The sequence below is a fragment of the Cebus imitator genome, unplaced genomic scaffold, assembly GCF_001604975.1.
Source record: "Cebus imitator isolate Cc_AM_T3 unplaced genomic scaffold, Cebus_imitator-1.0 Scaffold26, whole genome shotgun sequence".
Classification (NCBI taxonomy): Eukaryota; Metazoa; Chordata; class Mammalia; order Primates; family Cebidae; genus Cebus; species Cebus imitator.
The window spans coordinates 8,552,019-8,574,363 of record NW_016107341.1 but is presented as its reverse complement, the minus strand read 5'-3'; the positions used below and the strand labels follow the sequence as shown (position 1 = coordinate 8,574,363).

Genomic DNA, 22,345 nt, shown 5'->3' with positions numbered 1-22,345 from the left:
AGCTGTAAATTTGGCAACCTCAGCTCCCTGTCCTCAAAGCAGCTATTTTTATTAAAATCAACTAGAATGTTGCCAAGTTAACCTCATTGAAAATGCAGAACTCATCCAGCGCAAAAGGGATTTATTACAAATACAGGATTCTCCAGTTGGAAGAGCATAGTCCACAGGCTCTGATAATGTTTCCTGAGTTTTGCAAAAGAATTATTTCCATCTTAAACCTACCCTTTTCATGAACAGTTGTTTTGTTACTCTCTAACTACAGACCTGGCAGAGGCAGCACAATAGTAATGCAGATTATGGCATGTTCTTGAGATTCCTGCATTTTCTCAATAAGTGATTAATAGCAATTTTATTAACCAACATTAAGCTATCTTTCATCCAAATACTTTCAACCCAGATCAGAATGCAGAAGACTGTCTGCATTCTAATGTTTCTGAAATGGAATTTCCAGAAATAATACATTTTTTTTTGAAAAAAATGTTTTCTTGTAAGACTTTTGCCAGAAATTTAAAAAGTAAAAGAGAGATATTCTTAAAGCAGTGTTTCTTAAAGTGGTTGTGGAATACCTGCATTGGAATCACCTGACGGACAATGTACTGTATATTAGCAATGCGTATTCTGGGTCTTCAAAGAACTATCAAATAAGAATCTCTGAGGTGGGGCTACACAACCTCCATCATTGGGGAGCACTCCCAGTATTTCTTATGCACATTACAATTTAAGAGCCACTCACAGCTTATAACTGCTCACTGGAGCTAAAATATTTACTGTGTACAGTTGTCTCAAGGGATCTCATCTACCAATGGACAAATTGTCAAGAATTCGACATTTGTGAGGGTTTTGGGAAAAGAATGAACAAAGGCACAGGTGTGGGAACATGTGAGGCATATACAGGAAACAGTCAGAAGGCCAATCAATGGAACATGAGAGAGAAGAATAGAAGAGAAGATGGAAACAGAAATCAGAGCCAGATAATAGGCATACTTTAGTACAGTTGTAAGGAGGTCAAAATGATAATGATATAAATTTCACATGTATTCTCTTTCTTTAGTGAAATTTAACTACATTTTATCAATCATAGCCACAAATGTTAGCTAGATAATCTGTTATACCAGTCTGTACTTACAGAAGATTTGCCCAGGGATTATATTTAATTACAAATATGTAAAAATCAAGTTCCCTCCTAATGGAGGAACTTTCAAGCCAGGAAGGAGGGAAGATGGAGTCAAGATGGGTAGCAGAAAGCTATTTAAGATGTTAAATCACTCTTCAAATAGTATTTTCTGAATGATCATCCATCCCATCTGGCTATGTATAGAGCAATCTTTGATTTGCGAACTGTGACATAAAGACCCTTGAGTCATGAAGCTTCTGCTCCTGAAGAAAATATCATTTTATTTCTGACTTGTACATGGGATAAAGAGAAAGTATTCTCCATCACATTCTTCACATTTAAGAGCTCCTTGATGACAAATGCCTCTGAACAGGACTTTAATAAGTTGATCAGAAAAGGGCTGTGAATTTGATCAAGTAATAAATCATGAGGAGAGCATGCCAGCTTTTATTTTGCCTCAATTTGACCCTTGTAAGATCTGCTGGTGCTTCATTATCAAGTTTCAGGCACTTTCATCTGGTTCTGGCCCTTGTTTGTAAGCCAATATAATCTAGTATTTTCTTCTGAACTGAAGACTTCACACTTGAGGATGCAGGTTCTGATTATTCCTAGTGTGAGGATGGGGGCACTGGGTTCAGTGTTTGCTGCTCTCATTTTGGCAAAAAGAAAAAACACAATCACTTAAAAAAATGCTCTTTATAAGCTGGGTGTGGTGGCTCATGTCTGTAATCCCAGCACTTTGGGAGGCCAAGGTGGGTGGATTACCTGAGGTTGGGAGTTAGAGACCAGCCTGACCAACATGGAGAAATCCCATCTCTACTAAAGTTATAAAATTATCTGGATGTGGTGGAGGGCACCTGTAATCCCAGCTGCTCAGGAAGCTGAGGCAGAAGAATCGCTTGAACCCTAGAGGCAGAAATTGCAGTGAGCCAAGATCATGCCATTGCACTCCAGCCTGGGCAACAAGAGCGAAACTCTGTCTCAAAACAAAACAAAAAACAAAACAAAACAAACAAACAAAATGCTCTTTATAGACGTGTCTCAGTTCAAAGTATATATGTGTCTATGTGTGTGTTGATGTCTATGTTTCTATGAGGTGGGGAGAAATCTTGGGAAGTAGTCAAGGAAAATACATTTTTCTTCTTTTGTCCTCACTTGCTTCTTCCAAATCCTTTCCCCTTTTTGGAAAAAAGTCACTTCTAAGCTCCTTAGACATATTCACAAAAGCAAACACATACATGAGTAAGATTAAGGGAACATTACTAAGCCACTGCAGGGAGTCAAATTACCATTTCTATTGCACACCACCATGGGTCTCAAATACTGGCTAATTTAGTAGAGAACTGTGAATTTTCCAGCTTTCTTGAGTTTATATAAAGCATTTCATTACAGGCTGATTTTTTTTAGGTTGAACTAGCATTAACGGTGTGTCACTTTAATACATTTTGACAGAATGAGTCTCTTATAGTTAACAGCATTTTTAGCTGATCTTCAGAAATGATTCTGAAATAAATGTGGGTAGTAGCTACCTTCAGTAATTGTCATAAACATCACATGAAGAGCTAGCACAGTATTTTTCAATAGTGGTTCTCACCAGCCTTGGAATTTACATGTTCTTCCAAGATGCCTTGCAAAGAGGATATTTTTAATGCATTGGGAGACAACAGACCAACCAGTCCTTCTACTTCCCTTAAATTACATATTTTAAACCTTAATAATTCCATTTGAAAACAGAATTAGGTGTTGGGCCGGAAACCTTGTTCAAAATGGGATCGTTGAGGGATTTTTTCACATTCTGCGTACTGTCTTTCAAGTTTAAGGAGGTGATTTCCTTTCACTTCCTAGCTAGGGCAGATTCAGGTGTATGACGTCGGTATCCTGTATTTATCCAAACTGTGTGTCACAAAAATACCAGGAAAAGAAAATGTCAATGCTATATAATTTTATATTTCAAGTTTCTTTAACAGAGACACATACAAATACATAGGCTACATTTGCACACAAACTTTTCTTATTCTAGCTGGGGAATGGAACAAATATTTTCTAGGAAAGGTTGAATCATACCATTATACTACTTCATGTATTTTGTAGGATAAAGTTAATGTGATGATCACAAAAAGTGAGAGGTCAAGTAAAAAGTCAGTAGCTATTTAAATTCAGTCAATGTCATATTTAAAAACCTGGATGAAAACCAAAAACAATGGTTTATCATATAGGCATATCTAAAACTCTTCTTTGATGTTCAGCTAAATACTGGGTCTATCTAGAGGACCCAGAAGTGAAATTTCAGTCAAGTTTGCATTTCTACTTTAAATTCATATCAGAATGGCCTTGAAAATATGCAATAGGCAGATCAGCAATGAACAGAAATTTCTGTACAATTTGTAACCTTAACCTTTGCCAAACTGACAGAGCAGCAAGTTAAATAATATCCTATCTTCTGAGAAAACATTCTTCTCACATAGAACATGCTTCATTTCAACAGGAAAAGCTATTTGCAGCCCAGCACACCATTGCAAAGTTATTCTCACTATCTCATATCATTTTCGATTGTCTACTGTGTCACAGACAGCAGCAGAACTTTCAGATATGTCCCCTCATTTAATGCTAACAAGCCTTTGTGGCTAAGTATTATGAATTCCATTTTATAGATGGAGAAACCCAGGTTAGGGGAATGTGGGTAACTTGCCCAAGGCTAAACAGCTAGTGCGTGCAAGTGAAAGAGGCAGCTAGCATTAAATTCAGATCTGATTTCCAGGTACAAGGTTTTTTGTGGTCTGAAACCAAAGGCATCTGGAATCTCACACATGGCTTTTTATATTGGGGTGCTTCATTTCACTCCCTGGAATAGTAATCAAGGGTCTGTTTACCAGCTTCTACCAGTAGTTTAGAAACAGACTTTTATCTATCGTTTATGGATAATCACTACCTAAACTCCTTTTCAGGTGTAAATGCTTTGCACTAAGTATGATAGTAAGTTCCATGTACATAGAGACAAAAGAGAGAACTACGATTGAGGAAAAATTGATAATATCACTGGAAAAGTTTTCTCCTTGTAAACTTAAATTCTGTATTTGAATCATTTCCTCTTCCTTTTCCTTTTCTTCCTTCCTTCCTTCCTTCCCTCCCTCCCTTCCTCTCTCTTTCTTTCTTTCTTTCCTTTTCTTTTTCTTTTCTTTTTTGAGACAGGATCTGGCTCTGTTGCCCAGGCTGGAGTGCAATGGCATGATCTTGGCTCACTGCCACCTCCACCTCCTGGGATCAAGCGATTCTCCCATTTCAGCCTCTCAAGTAGCCGGTACTAGGTGCATGCCACACACTGGCTAATTTTTTATTTTTATTTTTGTAGAGATAGGGTCAAATGCCTAAGATCAAGCGATCTGCCTGCTTTGGCTTCCGAAGTGCTGGGATTACAGGCGAGAACCACCACGCCTGGCCCGGAACCACTTTCACATCAAATTTTCTTCATTCAAATCTGAGTATTTTTCCAAAATGAAGTCTTTTTAGAAACCTGATTCATATAATGTACATATGAATATTTGGTCTTAGAAACTATATTAAACAAATAGGTTAGTAAGAAATACTATCAAAGGATGCAGTATTTATTGGGAGCAAAACTTAAAATTTTCTTACAGATCACGCCATATTCTAATCTTTTGTTCCAGTTTTTTATTCACTCCACTGTTTGTCCAGTCAGGGTACAAACCTCTTTTTTGTTTCTTAGGTATATGCATAACTGGATCCTCAAGGGTAACCCAATTCAGACCTAATTTTAAAACATATTCTCCATTCCTTTCTGATTTCTTTGTTTCCTCCTTTTCTTTCCTTCTTTAATATTACCAATCAGAGCCAAACAAGGTTTTCACTGCTGTACAACTATTAGAAGAATTTTCTTTCAACTAAAATTTTCTTAGTGAAATGAAAAACTTATTATTAAACACACTTCTTTCCTTTGCTCTATTTTCTGTAAAACTAGAAACAGACTTAAAACAATGATAAATAAGTCCTCCAAATAGCCAATTTTGAATCTCAGTCTTAAACTGAGAGTTAAATGGTATATTTTTCCCCCTGGGAAATACTACGCCAGAAGAATAACAAGTGGTTAAAGCCAATGGCATTTGATTGCATAAAATAAGCTTGTGAACAAGATAAACAAGGTTCAGGTAGATATTCTGGAGTCAACAGCAATTCAAAATATCTATGGATGTTAAGGGTTCAATAGCAGTAGTGATATACGTTCAGAGACAGTAATAAGACAGATTGTTGACCTTACTTTAGGTTTAAAAAAAACCTGTTTTTTAAATTATTATACTCTAAGTTCTGGGATACAAGTGCAGAATGTGCAGGTTTGTTATATAGGTATACATGTGCCATGGTGGTTTGCTGCACCCATCAACCCTTCATCTGCATTAGGTATTTCTCCTAAGGCTTTCTCTCCCCTAGGCCCAACCCTCCGACAGGCTCCGGTGTGTGATGTTTCCCTCTCTGTGTCCCTGTGTTCTCATTGTTCAACTCCCACTTATGAGTGAGAACAAGCCATGTTTGGTTTTGTGTTCCTGTGTTAGTTTGCTGAAAGCATTAATTTTTAAAGGTATATAAATTGAGTAGATTTTACACAATAGTCAATAAAATCTTCAGGATGATTATAACATTTTCCAAAAGATTTTCTCTTCCAAAGAATTATTAAAGGCGATGATTGGATATATCTAATTGGTGATAAACAGTAGAAACTTGTTCCTTCAAGACTCCATTCACCCAAAATTTCACTATTTTTTTCAATCTATTCATAGGTCATCCACAAATAAAGCTATTGTCAATGATCTCTCTAGTGGTTATTTCCTAAATAATATTCCTACAATTTCATTTAAGCTTATAAATATTTGAGTTTGCCATCATATTACCTTTCATGTATTTAGAAAATATTTTTAAAGAAGTTACATTACAAATATTGTTTTGGATATTGTGGGTGTGTATTGCACACTGTTTTGTCTAAAACATTTATTTTCTGTCTGGAAATTATATCAGAATCTTGTGCAGGTACAAAAAAATATGAAGAAATATTTGATGTATCTCCTGTTTTTGTAATACAATTAACAGTAAGCCTAGACCACATTTTGTGACTAGGAAGATATGTCAAGTATAGAATGAAAAAGTATATTTCTGGTGTTGCTGCCTACGAAAAAAACCTGATTTTATATTTCTCTCCAATAAATTTCCAAAGTATTTTATCTTTTATTTAATAAATGAAGTTTAATGTTTTTTGGAAATGGAAGTTGGTAATTAAGTTAAGAAGATACAGAAACAGGAACACAAAAAGAAACATAAATTACTTGTATGTTTGTTTAGAATTTAAAAGCAAATTCAGCCCTGACAAGTATTTGGAAACCATGTACAGCCATGACATTTTTCACAGATGTGATTTTCAGTTTAAAAAGCCTGCATTTAAAAATCTATTATTTAAGATGACATAGTGTTCACTGCCATTCAGGAAGATGGCAGTAAACAAATAGGTTCTTGTTGTCTTTTTGTTTTTTGCCAAAGCAATAGCAGTCTCTTTTGTGTCACTAACTAAACTGACTCCCAAACAAAGAAGTAATTTAATGGAATTCCCACAGCATGTCAATCCAGATTAACCCTGTGGCAGCTCTTCTTTTATGGAGCATTTAGCCTCTGGAGTAGTGAATTGCTGGCCAAGAAACTTATAAAACAAATACTATTTGTAATATAAAAGTTTACTTTTCTCTCAGCCAATGTGTATTTATATATCGGAGGTGGAATGAGATAATGGGAATGACTCTAGAGTAAAAGAGCTATGTGACCTTGGGAATGTTAATTTGCCCAAGGATGGCTCAAAGTCTCATCTACAAAATCTGGATAAACCAAACACTTTATAGGGTGGTGATGATGTGAAGTGGGCACCACAGCAAATCGGTTAAGAGCAAGGACCATGGAGACAGACTACATTCCATGAAAGTCTTAATCTTGTCAGTTTTTTTGACTACTGTATTCTCACGGTTTAGAATGATCCCCAGGACATAATACATGACCAATAAACCCCTATTGAATAAATAGAATCAAAGAGCCCTGCCTATGTCTGACTTTTGGCAAGCAGTTACCTCTAAAAGCCTCAGTTTCATAAAGTGAAGATTAAGTGAATGGAGTATAAACTCTTAACAGATGAGCTATTGTTGTTAAGATAACCCGAACACACCCTAAAAAAGGTGGGCACGTGATAGATAATAACCCATTTGGATTTACAATCAATATACTGCGTATTTCAATGATAATGTTAATGAAAATGATGACGCAAGTCCAAGAAATTACTGGTTTTCTCCAGTATTATACATTTTAAAGCCTCCTGAAAATTATGAAACGTAAGACCTTATTATTATTTTAAAGCATGTTTGGAAGCATGCGTTCACTCAGAATTTAAAATTATGCTGCATAAAAATCAGCAATTCTCCTTTTCCAATAAAATATCATTGAATATAATAGAAGAAATCTGCTTTTATCATTCATCAAAGGAAGCAGTCTGAGTAGTGTAGAAAACACAGTTTACCCACCAGTTTACCAGGGTGGCTGAGGGAAGAAAAAAAATGCTGCCTCTTAAATGGAGAACTTAAGGACAGAGCCATATAAATTCTTTTGCAATATTAAATAAATCAATAACTATTTCAAAACATTACTGCATAAGAGACAAGTAAATGGAATTGCTTGTTACCTTAGTTCAACACCTATGCTGTTTAATATATATGTCTTTTTAAACTATTTAAAATTAATGTTTCAGTGTAGAGTTCTTTTATTCTATTTAGAAATAACTTTTATATATTTTATATAGATATATATTATATATACAAAATATATACACAATATATAGTATATATACAATATATAAATATACATACACAATATGTAAATATATATTATGTACATATATACATATATTCTGTATATATATTGTATAAATATTATTAAATATATACGTATATAATATACATATTTTATACACAGAACAAAAGGATCATTCTCCTTTGTTTCAGTTATTTTCTGTTTTGTCATGATCTTCATTTCACAGGAGACAGACTTCAGCAAAGTCTAATGAGAGGCTGGTACCTGACAGAAGACTTTCATTACTCTAAGTGGCTCCCACAATATCTGTACAAAGAGAAAAGTTTTTACTTGTGTCAGCACTTTTTCCCTCACAAATCTCTCATTTTTCTTCTTTACTTTTCCCTCTGCTTTACCTCCCTCTTGGTATTCTACCTTTCCTTTAAAAAACATTTTTTCTTATTTTTTTAATTAATAAAAATAATATGTACTGTATTCTTGAAAATTGCTGAGAGTAGATTTTAAGAGTTCTCAACACACACACAAAATGACAAGTATGTGAGGTAATGCATATGTTAATTAGCACAATTGTGCCATCCCACAATGCAAACGTATTTCTACTTTTTCTTTCCATCATGATTTCGGTCACATAACTGCTTCAGAACTGCCTCTGAGACACATGTTGGCTTTGTCCTTAAGACATGTCTTATTACTCAGCCATGCTCCCTCCCCAGCCACTGTCTCCTGCTCTGCTCTAGAAGATCTGCTTCCAAGGGCCTTTCATAGTATAGAGTTTATTAGTCACATAAGAATTTTTTTGTTATAGAAGCAAAGGTATTCGCAGAGTAATGACAATGGGTGGAAATGTTGATTCAAATGTAACTAGGAAAGGGAGGAGCATTCCAAGGCAAAGAATGAAAACAGACTGGAGAAAATCAGTGAAAAATAAAGAAAAAGTAAAGCACAGGAAACCATAGGCAGAGAGAAGGGGAACTGTAATGCTGTTGGTGGAGCTGGTCTGGACACGAGGGACCAGACCAAAAAGACACTGATCCACTCCCCGCTCTGTGATACTGGAGTTCATCACACCACATCTGGAGGTTCTTTATGGAAGACAGATGAATCACAAACTAGGGGTAAGGCGGAGTGAGTGGGGGAGTGGGAGGGCGGGGATGACTCCAGTCTGTGAAGGAATCTTAAGCAGGTGTACTAGGCTGCCTGGGTCCTGCCTCCTCTGTCAGTCACTTTCCAGACATAGTCACTTCTACTCTGACTCCGGCCTCCTTTTTTTTTCATTTTAGGTTTTGGGGTACATGTGAAGAACATGTAAGATTGTTGCATAGATACATACATGGCAGTGCGGTTTGCTGCCTTCCTCCCCATCACCTATATCTGGCATTTCTCCCCATGTTATCCCTCCCCAGCTCCCCACCTCCTGCTGTTCCTCCTGTTCCCCCCTCAACAGACCCCAGTGTGTGCTGCTCCCCTCCCTGTGTCCATGTGTTCTCATTGTTCAACACCCCCCTATGAATGAGAACATGTGGTGTTTTTCTGTTCTTGTGTCAGTTTACTGAGAATGATGGTTTCCAGGTTCATCCATGTCCCTACAAAGGACACAAACTGATCATTTTTTCACCTTAGTCTCCCTCGGCATCAGCTCTTTCATCACAGATGAAATTGTTCCCTCCATTTTGTTTTAATTCTACCTCCGTCTATCCTAATACTGTCCACCAGTCCTTCCCTCCAACAATAGGAAGATTAAAAAACAACAAACTCAAACAACAACAACAAAATGCCTGTCCTTTGCTTGCTTTTCAAAAGCACTAATGAGTCAGTGAAACAAAAACTAAGCAGTTATTTCCTGGGATTTACCAACAAATACCTACTTCTGTAGCAGGGTTGGGGGTTTCCTCACCATTCCTAATACGCCGAGGGACTTTGTCTCTGTAATGACAGCTCCCATGCCTGGAGTGCTGTATCTACCCTTTGTTAACTTTTCAAGGTATGTAGTCTCACCTTCCCTGTGGTGCCCCTTTTATATCTTAAACCTATTCTAAGCATTGACTTCCCTGAGTAGTATCACAAAATTCAGAAATTGTTGACCAGTTGTTTATAACTATTTGTCTCTTCCGCGATTCGCCAACAAGTTTGAGACCAAGGGCAAAATCTTACAAATGTTTGAATGCCAACCTTGGGTGACTGACTAGAGTCATAGAATCATTTTGCTAGATTATTTCAAGCCCTGACCAAGCCTCACTATTTACTATATACCTGGAAGATGAGTTCTGTCTTTTGAAGTTCCTTTTCTTCACAATCTTAAAAACTCACATAGTTAAAAGAGGAAAGTTTACAATTATCGAAAAGGCTTTTATGATTGCAGTACTGGAAACACTGTAAGAAAATAGTTCTTTAATCAACTTGGCACGCTGGTTTCCTTTTGTTATTTTCATATAGCCCTACTCCCCTTGTCTTATACAATAAAAATAAGTATGTCATCTGCTTCCTTATTCCAAACATCGATTGTTCTGAACATCTATTTGTGACTTCACATCTAAGATTTGCATTTTGACTTCTGGTCTGCAATGATATGCTATCTTTATCAATACCAAAACTATGTTTCTACATATGAATATTATTATTTTTGGTTGGTCACTTTTTAAACATTCTGATGTTCTATTTTTCAAATAATTGATAAAAGATGTCTTGATCATTGATTATAGCAATAAAAATAATGTAAGAGATTCTTATTCCTTTTAAAATTAGAACATTTGCTGAAAGGTGAATGTTACTGATTCATTTTCTGTAAAACACTACATTTCTCATCCACATTGGAGTCAAGCAGAGCACTGAGTAATTACTGGATTATGCAGTCCCTTGGTCGCATGTATCAAAGTTTCCAGCTTCACATGAGAATTAAATGTTGGTATGTGGTAGCATTTCAATTTCACAACTGAATTCTGTCTATAGAGATCTAAGTTATAAATCACTCCAGGTTGGAAAAGAAAATCCAGTTTTAGTGCATTTCTTAAATAATCAGAGTTTACATATTTTTATCCACTGTCAACAATGAAAACTTCAGTTTCTATTATTTTTTCTCTTTGAGGCTTCTCTAACTTTGACAGGATAAGGGTTATTCATTTACGTTAGTTTCAGTTCTTTCTAATGAGCACTTTGGTTGTCTTAGGCACATCAACAATTTCATTTTGTGCTAAGATTTTCTACTTTGGAATTTTTAAAAAGTTGTTTTAATCCTAGAAGCTAAAGAAAAGCCTGACATTATTAATAAGATGCATATGAAAATTATATCTTGAAAAAAATGTCCTAAAAGAAAGAGTAGGTTGAGTATTACTGAGAAGTTCAGGATTTGCACTATAGTTTCCTTAGCAAGTCATAAAAATTGTAAGCAACTAATAGAATGGAAAATGGCAAAAGGAAGTATAATGAGGTATGCAAAGCCAAATTATTTTACTTACATCTGACATCGGGGTCAAATGTTGAAAACATTTTCTTTGGCTTCCCACAGTGGCTCACCCCTGTAATCTCAGCATTTTGTCTCCCATTCAAGTACTAACCAGGCCCGACCCTGCTTAGCTTCCAAGATCAGACAAGATCGGGCATGTTCACGGTAGTATGGCTGTAGACAATCCCAGCATTTTGTGAGGCCAATGTGGGTGATCACCTGAGCCCAGGAGTTTGAGACCAGCCTTGGCAACATGGCAAAGCCCCATCTCTACTAAAAATACAAAAATTAGCCAGGCTTGGTGGCATGGTCGTGCACACCTGTGGTCCCAGCTATTCAGGAGGCTGAGGTGGGGGGACTGCTTAAGACTGGGAGGTCAAGGCTGCTGTGAGCTGTGATTGTGCCAATGCATTTTAGCCTGGACAACAGAGTGAGACCTTGACTCAAACATAAACAACCAACATCAATTTTTGTTTTCTTTTGTGACCTATTACTTTAAGTAGTTGCATTCTATTAAACTCCTGGACATTATGGTGGATATTTCTGCAATTAGCTTAGACAGTAGGAAAAAAAAATTCATTTGGACAAGATGGGGGTCCTGGAAGAAGCTGAATAAGCATTTTCCCATGAGATCTAGACTATTCCTAATTCAATAATAGCATCACATGGAGATTTTTTTTTTAGTCGTGATTATAAAAGATTGTAGGGTGCAATTATTTAATCCATTATTTGATTTATATCTATATTCCAGGATCCTTAACTGTGTTAAGGCACTATCCCATTATTCTCTCACCAAGAAAAAAGCTATTACCAGAAACAAAAGAATTTCATTTTTTTTAAAACCATGTCTCGCTTGCTACATCATTTATATCCTGCTATGATCTTTATGGCACTGTTGAAAGAAATGTGTGAAACTCACTCAATGAAGTAGACTTCACCCTTCTCTGTATAGGCCATTTCCCAGTTATCAGGCAATGGGTCTGGTTCCTCGCTGTCCTCAGGTTTAGTTGGCTTTGTGTCATCCATCTGCTCCTTCAGCTCCTCAGGCTGACTGTACACTGGGGCAGGATAAGGCTGGGGGGGCATCTCCCCTGAGGCACCTGCACTCTTATCTTCATGTTCACTGGATTCTGTGAGAGAACAAGAGCACGTGGTTAGTCACTCCAGCCATGGTAACTCTGGACTGATTATGGAGAATGCTGTACCAGGGAATAAACTCTATGAATAAACTTTTATGAAAGCTAACAAGAAACATTTCTGAAACAGCATAATTGCAAGCAGCTCTGGAAATGATTACTAGGCCTATTGAGTTCTTCTTTCAGTCCTCCTCTTCATCTATCTTTCAGCTAACTTCGATGTTTACAAAATTGGAAGTTTGAAGGATGTAATGTAAGAACCATTTCACAACATAGGTGTGGTTAGCAGAATAATGGCCCCCAGAATATGTTCATATCCTAATGTTTGGAATATATGAATATTATCTTGCATGACAAAAGATGATCTGCAGATGTGATTAAATTAAGGACCTTGAGATGGGGGGGATTATCTTTGATTATCCAGGTGGCTTCATCTGGATGATTATGATTAAACGTAATCACAAGTATCCTTAAAAGCAAAAAAATGAGGCAGAAAAGAGGGGTAAGAGGGAGAATTGACTACTAAATCATGGCCAAAAATATGCAATATTGCTGACTTATGAGACAGAAAAAGACCATAAGCCAAGGAATATTGGTGGCCTCTAGAATCTTGACAAGGCAAGGAAACAGATTATTTCCTGGAGAATCCAGAAAGTAATACAGCTTTGCCAACAAGGAACACAAGTCTTCCATTGTTTCAGTTACCCATGGTCGACCATGGTACAAAAATAGATGATTACAGTAAGATATTTTGAGAGAAAGACCACATTCATGTAACTTTCATAACAGTATACTGTTAATGTTGTTCTATTTTATTTTTTTGTTGTTAATTTCTTACTGCATCTGATTTGTAAATTAAATTTTATCATTTTTGTGTACAGTACATGTAGGATTCGGTACCATCAGAGGTTTCAGGCATCCACTAGGACTGGAGCACATCCCTTGTGGCTAAGGGGGGCTACTGTACAATGGAGCAAAAACTACCTTAAGAGACATGGAAACAGGCTTGGAGGACAGACCCCAGATCCCTAACATATAAATGGTATGAGTTCCAGAATGAGAAGAAGGAACACACAAGAATAAATAGTAAGTTGATAAATAATAGAAGAAAATTTACCTAAGACAAAGAAACATCAGTCTGCAGACTGAAATAGCTCACTGAATCTGAGGACAGATTAATGAAACATACAGACACCTGGACTCATCTAGCTGAAATTTCCAAACTACAATGTTAAAAGTCAACTTTAGCAGCTTCGTACTAAACAGAAATGATTACTTACAAAGAAAAGAGGAACAAAAGAGCATCAGACCTTTTATCTGTAATACTCTAAGCTCAAAGAGAGAGTAACATCTGTAGTAACTTAAGAGAAAAAAAGATATAGTAACCCAAGCTTAACTCCACCAAGATATTCATCTATCTGAGCAAAGACAGTCACTTTGGAACATCCAAACGTTCTGAATGTATAGTCTTCATGTAGCTTATCTGAGGGTAATATTTGAAAAATTACCCTTACCATATAATGACAATTGAATCAGAGCAGAGATCTCAAAATAGGGACAGAAAATAAAAGGTAGGAAGATGATATGGTCTGGCAGTGTTCCCATCGAAAATCTCATCTTGAATTGTAATCCCTGTGTGTCAAGGGCAGAACCAAGTAGAGGTAACTGGATCGTGGGGAAGATTTCCCCCATGCTGTTCTCCTGGTAGTGAGTGAGTCTCATGAGATCTGATGGTTTTATATGCATTTAGCATTTCCCCTGCTTGCGTTCACTCCGTCCTGCCAACCTGTGAAGAAGGTGCCTGCTTCTCTTTTGCCTTCTGCTATAAGTTTCCTGAGGCTACCCCAGCCACGTGGAACTATGAGTCAATTAAAACTCTTTCCTTTATAAGTTACCCAGTCTCAGCTATTTCTTCATAGCAGTGTGAGAATGGACTAATACAGAAGAAATAAATTCTGCATAATATAGTTAAAAGTAAATGGAAGATGATCACATTCGGAAAATTTGTACTATGTGTTAAAGACAGATTCTGGGAAAAAAAAGTACACGAAGACCTAATAAGAACATGGGTTTTAAACTTTATCTTAGGAAAGCTCAGGTTCTAGAAAGTGGAGAAAAGGTAGGAAAATAGAGACATTCTAAAACTCTCATCAGTAGACACTTCAGGGAGTGAGTATGTGAGACAATTTTAAAGGCCTCCTTTTCATGGGATGAGATTATTGGGCAAATAATTTGATCAAGGTTTAGGCTTAATTGTATAATGGGGATATTTTTGAAATGTCTCCTACTGTGTATGTTTACTGAGATATTCAGGGATTTTTTTCACACACATATAGTTTATCTACTGTCAAGGGCAAATTGTGAGTCTTATTTTTTGGGGAAGAGTAGAGCAGGTACAACTGAGAGAAAGAAATATCCTTAAGGTAAATACGAAGAAGTTGTTCTTTAACCCAGAAACTAGAAGGAGAGCACTACTGAGATTCAGAAGGGCTGAAATGTAGTAAGAGGCATTGTGAGGATAAGGCAGCCATCTTGGAAATATAAAATTCTGCAAGTGTTCAGGACATAATGCCTATTAAAATTAAACAATTACAAATACACACAGACTCGGACTGAGTTACCCTGCCTTGAGAACATATCCTCTAGAAATAAAGGCAGTATCATATAAGGTTGCCTATATAATCCTATTTTGACAGTATTGGTTGTAGTAGCAAAGCCCTGGACATGATATAAATGCTTACCAATGAGAATATAATTAAATGAAGAGTGTTTATCATTACTATGGAAAACTATGTAGTTTAAAGTCAATGAATAGTTTATTGATTTTCAAAGATGCTTATAATTGTTATTTAAAGAGTAATCTAATCTGCAGAGAAATGTATATTATTAATCCAATTTTTCTAAATAAGCCAACATTAGTCTCTAAGTGATATATAGTTATATATCTACATAAGCATGAAAACAGACTGCAAGGATGTACAATAGATTGTCAACTTTGATTACCTCAGGACCATAAATTTGGACGGAGGTGGGAGAAGTTTATTTTACATATCTTTGTCTTCATTGGACATCTATTATTTTTATAACCTCAAAAGTTAACAGATTATTTAAATGAGTAAATTAGAATATCATCTTTGTGTCACTATTAATTGCATGGGCCAATTTTTCCCCTCTCTGCATCACTCTAGGAGAGCAGTATTAAAGTATCTATTAGATATTAGAAAACACAAGAACACTTGATAAGTTTTCAGTGTGTTGACCTTAAAAAAGGAAATTATGAATATAATATGGCCCTTAATGATATAGTCTTCTACCTGATTCCTTATACAGATTTGGCCTTTGTAAATTTTGTAGGATAAAAGCAGTTAAAGCAGGTACCATTGCTATCCTCAGATGATCTTTTCTGTGGCATATTACAACATGTAATTACATACACATTGGTATGTACACAGAACATACAAAATGTCAGGTTGCACTGAAAAGTCCAAATGCAAGGTCATGCTCTGAACATATTCATTTATTTAATATTCAGTTAATCAATATTTATTATGCACTCAACTGGTGCCAGGCACTGAGGAACAGAAGAGTGAACAAGAGAGACACTGATCATTGCTCCCATGGAACTCCAAATATGTCAAGATGTGCGGTCTTTATACAATAATTTTAAATGTGATTAGTGCGGCCAAAGGGAATCTTATGTCTATGGGATCTTCTGTGTATACATTTGTCTAATCTCATATAAAGAGTCAGGGAAAACCTCTTTTTCAATGTGCTATAAGATCGGAGGCTTCTTTCAGGAGGTAAGAGGGAAATAAATAAACAAGGGCTGGATGAGGTGAGGCCTTATCAGGCATGCTCAGGATTTGGAGGTGTGTCTTGAGAGCATAGATACTGCTATGATCTACTGAGGCGGATGACAAAATTAGATTTTCATTTCCCACAAAGATCTCCTTAACTATTCTATGGATTTGAGGGTGGCAAAAGTAGATGTTTATAGAGGAGTGAAAAGTTATTTTCGTGCTCTCACAAAGTAATGATGGTGGCATGGAGATGGAAAGAAGTGGATGAAAAAATATTTAGAGGGTAGATTTTATAACCTGACATGGTGGGTGGCAAGGCTATTCACTGAGATTGGAAGCAGGGAAGGGGGTGTAGGATTCTGTGGGGGCAGGGGCAGGCTATGCATACGGTTTTGGGCACACTGAGTTAGAGGTTCATGGAGATGTCAAGTCAACGAGTTCTTAGCTGGAAAAAATAAACCTGAAAGACAACAGCATATGGCTAGATGGCACTACAATTTTAGCCATGAGTAGATGAAATTGCCAAGAGACAGTGTGAGAAGCAGAAACAAGAATCTAGAGCAGCTGTCTGAGGAGCTTCAACATTTAAGTCACTGAAAGAATGGACTGGTAAAAGGAGATGAGGAAAGAGCACCCATGGAAGCAATAGGAAAATTAAAAATCCTTCATGTTGCAAAAGTCAAGCAAAGGGTGATGAAGACAAGACACTTAACTATGGCTAAAGCTTCTGCACAGTCCAGTCAGACATAAAATCGATAGAATCTAATGATGTGCAGATCACTGGTGACATTGGCTGCCAGTTATGGCAGTATTTATGGTGGTGTGGTTGGAATAGCTTTTAAAGGCTAAGTGAAAAGAAAACATAGAATATCCTGAGAGAAGTCATTCAAGAAGCTTGGGTATGAACAAATGAACTTTCCTTCTACTGTGTAATACCATTAAATTCTCAAGAGAAATGTAAGACATCTCTTGTAACAAGGATCTAGTCTTTGGAGAAGTCTATCATCATATTTGTTGATATATCAGAGATTACTGGAAAAGCTCTCCCGGTTTATCTAACTCATCTGTTTATTCATGCATTTCTGTATTCCTAATTAATTGATCAAACATTACAGTAGCAAACACAAATTAAATATCTATAATGTGTAAAACACTTGACAAGACCTTAATGAGGGAGAGTACAGACCTTTTTATCAGGCTACTATGAACTGGCTGAGAGGGAAGCAGTAAGTAGCACCTACCTCTTCCATCTGACCAAAATAAGAAAATAATGAGTAAGGCAAATAAAAATCCGTAACATTCCCAGATTTACTATTCACAAAGGCTCATCTAGGGATGTGGTTTACAAGGAGAATCAAGGGCTTCTGGCAAAACCCAGAGGACCGATTTATTTATTGGCAGTGTGGAACCAGGACAGGGCTTCCATGCAGGGGCAAAATCTGTTCCCAGAAGAGCAAAGGAGAATATTTAGAGGAAGAAAGGAACTGAGCCAAGAAGGTCCAAGTTAGTCTTCCACGTTGTATCACTCAGATAAATCCCTGCACCTCTTCTGGGCAGAGTGAGTAAAAGGGACAGTGGAGTACAAATTTCAGTACTCTCCCAGACATGTAAAGCAACACGGGGGGGGTGGAGAAGACGTGTCTCCCCCAACTCTGAGCAACTATATAGAATACTACAATAATGATTTAAGTGATACTCAACGACTTAAAATAGCTGAGTCAAATTTTCTAGGAAGACGGTGTAGCAATCAGAAACAAGAGTATGTAAAGCAGTTGTCTGAGGAACTCCAATATTTAACAGTCAGTGAGAGGAGGAACTGGTCTTGTATTTACTCCACTAGTGGAAACATTTACTTAGAGCCTGCTAACCATCAGGCACTAAGCCACACAGTATACAATCAAGGAGAATGTGGTCCAAATGACATGTAATAGTTTGCTAGGGCTCCCATAATTTAAACACCACAAACTGGGTGGCTTCAATAATAGACACTGTCTTACATATAGGAGGCTAAAGTCCTATATCAAGGTGTTGGCAGGGCCAGGTCCCACTGGAGGCACTGTGGAAGGATCTATTTCCGGCTTCTCTCCTAGGTTCTGGTAGCCTTTTGGCCTATGGAAGCCTAATTGCCGTCTTCACATGGTATTTTCCCTGTGTACACATCTGTGTTCCAATTTCTTTTTTTTATAAGGACACCAGTCATGGATGAAGGGTCTTCCCTACTCCAGGATGACCACATCCTAACCAATTATGTCTAATTATGTCTACAATAATCCTATTTCCAAATAAAGTCACATCTGAGATACTGGGGGTTTGGATTTCAACATATAAATTTTGGGGTAGGGGACACAATTCAACTCATAAAATGGCATACTAGATTAGTTCATTTTACAATTTACTGAACCAATATTTAACATCTCAAGGACTGCAGATTACTGTTTCATGCTATATCATATTTATTTCCCTGATTAATACGAAAATTGAAATTAACTCTTGCATTTTAAATATTATATCTTCTTCTGTATATGTCTTAAGTTTTTTTTAAATGACATATATTGGACATTGTGTAAGTAGTTAAGAAATTACCCATTAAGAACAGAAAAGGGCGTCATGATAATTGAAGGGAAATAACCAGATCTTACATGCCAATCAAGGTTGCCTGTGTCAGCTACTCCTGCTAGCATTCCTAGCACCAAGCAGTCTGATAAGAAATATGTACATATAAACATGCCCCGGCACACATCACATAGAGGTCAGATCTGTCTATCTATTTAAATTCTGACTACGGAGAAGGAGCCAATAATGCATGCATGTTTTACCTTTTTTATAGTGGTGTGAAGCTATATTTGATTAGGAAATGGCCAAGTAAAATTGTTCTTTTTGACTTCTAAGATGCATTTCTCAGTATAATTTTATTGTTAAATTGAAAAATAGCCTTTTTTGAATATGTTAAATATATTTTTTCCTTATTTACTGCTAAAGTGAACAGACTTTATCAAACACTGACATCTTTTGTGCATTCCCCGCGTTTCTGTGTCTCTTAGATATCATTCGAAGCAGAATAAGAATTTTTTTTTTGCACTGACAATAAAAACAAAGAATATTTCAGTAAAGAAGAAACACCTCTTCTTACAGAATGCTAAGGATGCAAACATTTTCTATGGGACTAAGACTGTTAAATAGAATTCCAAGAAATTCTAGAGAAAAGTTGAGGCATATAACAGACATTTATAACATATAGTCTTAAAAAATAACCTATAAAAACCTATTTTATTAAAACATACACTTTAACTGTTGTGAAGAATTAAGAAATATAATTCCTTTCATCTTGGCTGCCCTAAGGATTTTGTTGAATTCAGTAAACATAATTTTCTTCTTTCGATAGGAGATTCAGAAGGGCTCAAAGATCTGTACACAGCACAGGGACTGAAAGCGCTTAATGGGGAGAGAGTGAATGCATGAATCTGTGCATTCAATTCAGTCCTTATACATTCTATGGTTCTGGTCCAGTCTAAGGTTTTGTTATTACAAAAACATGCATAGTAGCCATTCCGTTTGTTTTCATGTCTATTGCCCTGCCAGTATCTAACATGCTGCCTCTCAGGTACAAGACCAAGGAGGAATTAGAATGTTATGGCTTTGAATGTCTCCACTCGGTTTTGTGAAAGAATAACCAGAAGCCAAGATAAAGACACTTCAAGAAGAAAAACACTTATTTTATACCTCATCCATATTTTCATTTGACATGGTCTATGTATACAGTTAACATGCAGCTTCCTGTAACAGGCATCTTTTGAAATGAGGGAAAAGAATTGAAGGATTTGTTTCTAAGGTAGATAGAAACTTTTATTTCTTTAAACTGTTATAAGATTTGAATTTCCAAAATTCACTTTACCCTGTGATTTATATTTATAATGGCTATGTGACAAATTTTAATAAATCCAATAATTTTTTTCTCCTTGTCTTTATATTATTTCTTTGAAAGTAAGCATGGCTGTAAAACATTTAAGCTGAGAGAAAAAAAGGATCGAGGAACATATTTGTAGTTCATAAAGAAAGAGAAGAGTAATAATTTGATATTTAAACATTTTTTACTTTTCCTTTAGAAATCTCCAGATAACAACAAACAGTCTCCACAAGAAGCAGAAGAACAAAATGGTTAAGGCTGGTGTCAGGCCATGTAGGTTTGAATATGTCCTTTAAAGTTGGGATGTTGAACAAGTTATTTAATCACTCTGTGGATGCTTCAATTTTATTAACTGTACAATGCGGATAATGAAGTTATCTACCTATAAGGATTAAACGAGACTTACCTATAAAGTGCTTAGAATGGTAAACTCTTAGAATATAGTAGGTGTTCAGTAAATGTTATATATTATTATCACTGAATTCCAATGTTTATAATACTGAATAGAGTAGTTAAATTGGTCAAGCAATTGAAATGATTTCTGCCTACAGAAACAAAAGATACGGTCAATTTTCTACAATTTTTAGGAGACGAGGTATTTTCAAAAAGTAATGCAAATGTCAGAAAAGGATACAGATAAAGGCAGTATTTCTTCTTTAAAAGGTGTTTGCATCAATTGAGCTTTTCTTCCTCAATAGAGACACATAGTGGGGTTAAGTAATTTAGAGGAGGAGAAGCAATCCTCAGAAATGATGCTTTCTTTTCCGAGTTCTCTATTATATTCTCTAAAATTCTGCATTTGCTTATTTTGAGCACCAGGGGCTGCTACTGAGCTACAAACTTGGCATCACTTTGGCATCTTTGAGAGCACTGATTTAAAGCAGAATCAGAAACACAGCTCCCCAATGTTATATTGGCCCAGTGTGTGGTCTCCTCATATACTCCTGGGGCAATTTTAGCTGTCTAGTCTGCTTATAACGGACTGCTCCTCGCTCTAGTTTCTACTCATTTGTGGTAGTAGCCACTGTGGTGGATGTGGTGGGGCTTAAAGATTGCTCCATGCTTTTGTGCAAACCCACCAATCCCATTAAAAAGTATGTCTGTTGTATTGATCCAAGGTTTTATTGGATTGTGGCGGGAGGACTGTTTGCTTCACTGCTAGAAGCTGGAGTTCTTAGAATTTGAACCACAGGCTCTTGTAAATGAATTAACACTTCAGGGTTGAAATTTGGACAAAAGAAACATATCACTGTGTTGAATTTATATATGGAAAATTTTATTATTTCTAATACATAATTATTTGTAAACTTATATAATTGATTTTTTATCATGGCCGTACTATAGGTTATATTCTGCCATGAAAAGTGTAGGCACATGTCAGTGTCTTCAGAAAGGGAGCAGTCATGCGTTCTACACAGCCAGATGATCAAAAGCAGTCAAGAATGTCAATTATTGCTCAAAGAAAGCTAATCAATTTTCTTACTTTTCCTAAACCTTCGAAAATGAGAAGAATTCTAATATGGGTGCTAAAATATTTGCACAACGTACAGTGCCTTTTTTGCTCATCATCTAAAAAACATTTTTATTCGACATAGTGAAACATGCACATGGTACAAAATCAAGAAGTACAAAGGAGGAAAACCGTGCAAAGCAGGCTTCCCTCCTGCTGCTAATCCCAGGGCTCCAGCAATCAAGTTAGCAGTAATAATTATCTTTTTGATCCTTCAGAGATTTTTCTATGCAAATTGATTATTGACTTTTAGTCAGTACTTTTGGACTCCTCAGTGCTCTGAAGCTTCTAAGTCCTAAGAAAAAAAATTCATTATACTTCATATCATATAAGATATGATAAAGACATCCTTAAACAGTGTGGCAAATATATCTATATCTGTATTATATTTTTTCAGATGTAAACAGATACTCCCCTTTATTATTTGGGCCAGAAAAAAACATAAGTTTAGAAGGAGAAATTAGAATTAAGGAAAGTTAGTGTAATGGTTAACTATGCTTCTGATTTTTGAGATGATACATCAACCTAGGAAGCAGAAATCCCCAGTCCTGTGAAGAAATAATTTATATATATAATTTTTTTTTTTTTTTTTT

General features: G+C 36.2%; 1 protein-coding gene across 17 annotated transcripts in view; it reads right to left on the bottom strand.

Moving 5' to 3' along the window:
• The window catches only part of MAGI2 (membrane associated guanylate kinase, WW and PDZ domain containing 2), a 1,433,352-nt gene that overhangs the window by 470,881 nt on the left and 940,126 nt on the right, over positions 1 to 22,345 (bottom strand). For all 17 annotated transcript variants that reach the window (XM_037736560.1, XM_037736552.1, XM_037736554.1 and 14 more), the window contains one exon: positions 12,322 to 12,532. In XM_037736560.1, the coding sequence (XP_037592488.1) occupies positions 12,322 to 12,532 (211 nt within the window). The remainder of the gene's footprint in view (positions 1 to 12,321; positions 12,533 to 22,345) is intronic.